Source organism: Chionomys nivalis, chromosome 2, assembly GCF_950005125.1.
Source record: "Chionomys nivalis chromosome 2, mChiNiv1.1, whole genome shotgun sequence".
Classification (NCBI taxonomy): Eukaryota; Metazoa; Chordata; class Mammalia; order Rodentia; family Cricetidae; genus Chionomys; species Chionomys nivalis.
The window spans coordinates 104,148,288-104,154,657 of NC_080087.1; the positions used below are offsets into that span (position 1 = coordinate 104,148,288).

Here is a 6,370-nt window from a genome sequence, read left to right on the forward strand (position 1 = left end):
CATTGCGTCCTCTCCTGGCTGACTGACTGGAAGCTCTGGTCCTCAGAGACCTGAAGAAGAACCCTCAGAAATAAGGCAGAGTCAGCTCAGAAGGACCAATGCCCTCATTAGAACAGTCATCAAAGCAGTACAGTTTGGCCCCTCACCCAGTCCTTCCCCTGCTGCTCCCATCTGCTTAAAGAACTCAGCTCCTTGAAGCACATACAATTCCTGCTTAAAGGAACTCAAAATCCAGGCCAGTAGTTAGTAACAGCTATCTGCTCTAAGGGAAAGTGCATCTTCCAGACTGCAGTGAACCCATAGTTTCCCCTAGCTGCCATGTGTCCCCCAGGTAACTGCACACCCGTGGCTTTGGTTGGCATCTTCCTACAGCTGGATCACAGTATCACTAGCCCCACACTTGACATCCACCATGATAAGACATCAGCGCTCACATCTTTTTTAATAATTTAATTTTCAAGCTACGTACATATGTTGAGCAGCTTCCCCCTTGCACCCTTATACCCACACTTCACTTAGTCGGTGCCCGCGTGGCTGCTTCGCCTTTCCCCAGACAGTCTGACTTCCACTTTTGTGACATGTACACACATGGTTTGATGTGCCTATATAAAATCTAGGATCCACAGATCAGAGGAAGCATGGCTCTTGTCTTAAGTTACGTAATATGAGTATGTTCAGATGTTCCCAATTTCTGAGAGATGAAATAGCTTGATTCTACTTACGGTGGCAAAAGTCCCACTGTGCGTGCACACCACGCTTTCCTCATCTATTCCTCTGCTGCGGGACACCCAGGTCACTTGCATGGCTCGGCTATGATAACGGGTGCTGCAGTCAACAGTGATGTGCAAGTGTCTCTGGGATGTGTCGGCCAAGGGTCCTTCAGGTCAATACCCAGGAAGGCTGCTGTGGGATCATGTAGAAGACCTGTTGTTGGTTGTTTGAGAAACCTCCGTAGTCACTTCCATAGTGACTGGACTAATTTATATTCCTATCAGCAACGTATAGGGGTCCCCTTAGGTCTACATCCTCACTAGCATCCATTGTTTTTTTTTTAATTTTTCTTAATGACTCTCAGTAAGACAATTTCATTTCTTTAACAAAATTGTCATACTCTGAGGTAAGATTGAGTCTTGGTGTTTTTTCTTTTAAGATTTATTTTCTATTTTATGTGTATTTGCCTGCATGTACGTATGTGCATCCCAATGTGTGCAGAGCCTCGGAGGCTGGAAGAGGGTGTTGAATCTCCTGGAACTGGAGTTACAGATGTTTGTGAGCTGCCATTGAGTTCCTCTGCAAGAGTACCAAGTGCTTTTAACCACTGAACCATGTCTAATCCCTTCCCTGTAGTCTTAGTTTGCACTTCTCTGATGGCTAGTGAAGTTAAGCATCTCCTGTGTGTTTATTGGCTATTTGTGTTCCATCTTCTGAGAAATGGTTCTTTGTTTCATTTATTGATTGGGTCATTTGATTTTTGTTGAAACATATTTCCTTCTTTTTATTGACTGAGAATTTCATTCATGAATATAATGTGTTTTGCTCAAATCTACACTCTATCTGCTCCCCTATCCCCACCACCACTTTCCCTTGCTACTTTATATGTGCTCATGTGCGCTCTCTCTCAATTCTCTGAGTTCAGTTAGTGCTGCCTGTATGTACATGGGTGTGGAACCATGTAGCTTAGGTTCTGTTTTGGTTTTTAGTGTTTGTCATACTCTAGATACTAATCCTGCTATATTAATAATGTGAGAATATTTTTGATTAACTGTGTACTTGGCGTAGAGACTTTTGTTTTGTTTGTTTGCTTTACTCTAATGAGGTTTTATTTATGAACTGTTGGCCTTATCTTCTGAGAAGCTGGAGTCTTCCTGAGAATGTCCTTGCTGATATCCGCGTTTCTCATGGGTCACTTCTGGGTTTGAGGCCTCTGTCAAGCTTGTCCATGTGAGTGACAAGGGTACTGCCTCTTTGTTCCTCTAGTGACAGCCAGACTGACATGATCCATTTCGTCCTGGCCTGGAATATATCAGGGACAGAATCGTCTGTGCTTCTGCTGTTCCTGCCATTTGTGTCCTATGAGTAGCATTCTAAGTTATGCAGCAGTCAGCAACAGCGGTACTGTTTCCTGTTTCCCTTCAGAAGCATGGAGTATGTCTCTGCATGGCACATGGAGGCCTGGGTTTCTCATCCCTCAAAACAAGTTGCTCTCCATCATCCTCATACAATGTGTCTGGTAGACAAGGTGAGCTGTTTAGAGAACACATCTATTCCTCTTGGCGAGGCTGTACCTGTGTTCCTGTGTCTCACATGATTACATTTATGTTTCTGGGAACTCTTGCCCTAATGAAATACTATGTCCTTGAACCCAGCTCTATGAGGGTTCCTAGGCTAACCAGGCTCCACCATGACTCCTATGATAGCAATGGAAACATCTGAGCCCAACATGTCCCTACCTGGGACAGTGTTCCCCATATTGGACAGTCTTCCCCAAAGCTCCTTGAGGAACAGCTTAGGGTCACAGCCACCACTTGCCTCAGTTTTGTCCTCCCGATCATGTTTCCTTTTTGGATAAAACAATATATCTTATTCCAGGGTGGTGCTCAAATGCTCCTGGGAGGATGGGTGAGTTTTCTTTATGTATTGCCCATTTCAGCCAACTAGTTCTCGTGGCCATAGCTATTGAAATATTCATCTAATTAAATTTTCATTTTTAAGTTGTTTTAAAAGCATATTTTTATGTTTTATTTACTTTTGAGAATTTCATACAATATATTTTGATTGTATTATTTTTCCTCTCCCGAACTCTTCTAGATCCTCACCTCCTTCCCTATGCACCCAATCTTGTATTTTTTTTCTATCTTAGTAAAAACAAAAAACCCAAGCAAAACACCACCAACATCAACATTTCTACTACCATTTCAGTTTGGCTTTTCTTCAGGAAGTCTGCCTTTTCGTTGAGTTCCGTTTGCACATCTGGTATTGCCTTCCTGACTTCACTCACCTTTGGTTTTGTTTCCTTGGAGTGTGTCCATGTTGTCTTTGAGTTGTTCAAATGTAGTTATTACTGTTCTTTTGAACTCTCTGCCAGGAAGACCTTTGAGGCCATTCTCAGTGGGATCCATCATTATAGGATCAGTCCATTCTGGAGGAGACATGCTCTCTTAGATCTTGGCATTATTTCTGGTTTTGTACAGGAAGTTGAGCATTTGGAATTGGCTCGTTGAGTAGAACTGTGGGCCTGAGGATGGCTTATTGGTCAGCAGGGTAGTTAGGGGGAATTGCACAAGTTAGGGGAGAGTCCATGGGATGCCTCACCCATTGGTACTAGATACTGTGCAGGACAGGGAAGTTTGGGCCCAGTAGTGGGGGGTCTGAGAACTCTCCTCTTGTCAGCACTGGGAGATAGGCAGGCTGGGAAAGTTTAGAGCAGGTGATGGGACCTAGGGATGCTTTACCTTTTGGTGCCAGGGGTAGAGTGGTTAGGGCAAGTTTGGGCAGAGTCTCACGTAATGCTTAAATGCCATTTAGTTTCGCTATGGGTATGTGCCTATGATTTCTTCTTCTTCTTCTTCTTCTTCTTCTTCTTCTTCTTCTTCTTCTTCTTCTTCTTCTTCTTCTTCTTCCTCCTCCTCCTCCTCCTCCTCCTCCTCCTCCTCCTCCTTCTTCTTCTTCTCTTTTTTGTTTTTTTTGAGACGGGGTTTCTCTGTAGCTTTGGAGCCTGTCCTGGAACTAGCTCTTGTAGACCAGGCTGACCTCACACTCACAAAGATCTGCTTGCTTCTGCCTCCTGAGTACTGGGATTAAAGGTGTGTGTCACCACCGTCCAGCGTGAATTGCTATTCTTATTGTATGTATATTTCTGTGTGATACTGACACAGAGTTTTGATTTCCCCCTGTCATATAGAAAATACCTCTACCTGGATATTTCCTTTCTTTTTCTTCCATGTATTTTAAAAAATAAAGTCAGTTATTACCACCTCAAACCCATTCTAGCTACAGTACAGAAATGCAAGAATTAGTTTCAGTCTGGCTTGGGACTGTATCAGTAAGGTTTACTTGGATTGCATAATAACAACAGCAAGAGGTTTTAAAATGAACTGAACCAAATAAGTAAGTGATTCCAATGCATTCTGTTATATCATAAGCTTGGGAAAATCTACTTATCTATGTTGGTGTCATGACCAAGGTTCCAACTCCGAGGTTGCCATAAATGCAGGTGCTTCTAGATGTTTTCTGTGTATAGTAGTTATCTGGTGTTTACAACATAAAAGATCTTCCCCAAAAGGATTTTGACATATTAAATTATTATATAAAATGAGAGTTCACATAAAATTCTCTAAAATTCTCTTTAGTTCATAACTTAACAGAAAATTTAAGGCAGAAACCCCAGCTCCAAGCAGCTCCAATGGGCTAGGCTTGGCCACCTGTCCCAATATGCCACTCATAGAGTCAAGTGATGCCTAGAGTAACGGAGAGGTGGTTTAATTAACGAAACTACATGGTGGAAAATTGATAGCAAAGTCTAGTGATCTGAGTCCATTTGTGTGGTACTGGCATGAATTTAAGTTGAATTGGACAGGAATTGAGAAGAGGACAAGCGGGGTAGTGTGGTTGGTTGTGCTCATCATGAGGGCTCTCTATTCTAGTTCTACAGAGTGGCCTAAGAAACACCTTGCTGTTTGGAGGGAAAGCTGGTTCCCAGGGGGTGATTATTTCTGCAGCCTCGTCCTTTGGATAATTGTCCTAATGCAGTAGTGTCTACCCCATGAGTCTTCGCTGTTCCTGAGATACAAGGTAATAGAAGAAGGCAAACAAGAATGCAGGAAGGAGGGAAACATACAGGAAGTTACCCAGAAACAAGCAAGAAGGCAAGACTTAAACCACACAAACAGCTCTAGTGACGAGATGCGCATTCCACACAACCATTGCCTTCATTCCTAGACACTGTGCTTTACTGGCCACTTTCCCTCACACAGCTGCACGTCGCTGTCCCAGTCTCTGCAGGGCGTCCTTCACATCCTTGTTGCGCAGGCTGTAGATGAGGGGGTTGAGCATGGGGATGACCAGAGTATAGAAGATGGAGACCACCTTGCCCTGCTCTTTAGATGCCACACCACCTGGCTGGCCATATATAGCAATGCCAGTTCCATAAAACAGGGATACGGCTGTCAGGTGGGAGCCACAGGTGGAGAAGACCTTGTGCCTGGATCCCGAGTGCATGCCGAGGATGGTCATGGCGATGTAGCCATAGGAAGTCAGGATGACCAATGTTGCCCCCATTAGAATGAACCCGCAGATAGAAAACATCACCAACTCGTTCACAGAGGTGTTGGCACAGGCGAGCTGGAGCAGAGGGGGCACATCACAGAAGAAATGGTCAATGCGATTGGAGCTACAGAAGGGAAGTTGAAACGTGAGGCTGGTCTCCACAATGGAGTTGAGGCAGCCTCCACAGTAGGCAGCCAGCACAAGGCAAGCACAGACTGTGGGGCTCATGGTCACTGGGTAGTGTAGAGGACTACAGATGGCCACAAAGCGGTCATAGGCCATCACAGCCAGGAGCAGCGCCTCTGTCGTCCCCAGAAAGGAGAAGAAAAACAGCTGTGCAGCACAAGCGGCAACACCTATAACTTTGGAAGAATAGAAGTTGGCCATGGCTTTGGGGGCAATGACAGAGGAGTAGCAGAGGTCGACAAAGGACAGGCTCTTGAGGAAGAAGTACATGGGGGAGTGCAGACGGGCATCCAGGGTGATGACCACGATCATGATGAGGTTGCCCAGGACGGTCACCACGTACAGGGCCAGGAAGACAACAAAGAGCAGGGCCTGGGTCTCTGCGCCTCCCCCAAATCCCACCAGCATGAACCCCTGCAAGGACACTGCCGAGAGACTTCCATTTCCATGGGCTGCTGTGGCCATCAGTGGGGACAGCTAAAGAGTGGATGATGGAGACAGAAAGGAAACAGTCCTCACCTCTAAAGTCATATGCCCTATGGAGCACCGAGACTCGTCAGTGACATGCTGTCCACAAACCAAGAGGCCTGGATCCTCTTCCAGATTGACCAGTGTGGCCTAAAAAGGGACATTGCCTCTGACTTAAGTTACTTCCTGAGGATGTGTTGCGTGAGCCCTGTCTGTGCAGAGGCCTGAGCTGGGAATACAAAGATGGTTTCTGAGCTGAGTGAAGCTTAGGTACAGACAGCCTTGCAGTGTGCCCACACTAAACTTTGAGTTGCTTGCTGTCCACCTCCAGGGACACTCCTGAGTGGTACCATTTTTAAAGACACCCCCCAATCCGATCCTGCCATTCCATCTTACTCACTAATCATAGATTACTCACTAATCATAGATTACTAATCATAGATTACTCACT

At 45.1% G+C, this 6,370-nt stretch overlaps 1 protein-coding gene across 1 annotated transcript; it reads right to left on the reverse strand.

Moving 5' to 3' along the window:
- Positions 1-4,965: 4,965 nt before the first annotated feature.
- Positions 4,966-5,916, reverse strand: LOC130870175 (olfactory receptor 12-like). The gene has a single exon (XM_057762780.1). It carries the CDS (start codon positions 5,914-5,916, stop codon positions 4,966-4,968), a length of 951 nt encoding a protein of 316 aa, XP_057618763.1.
- Between the last annotated feature and the right edge of the window lie 454 nt (positions 5,917-6,370).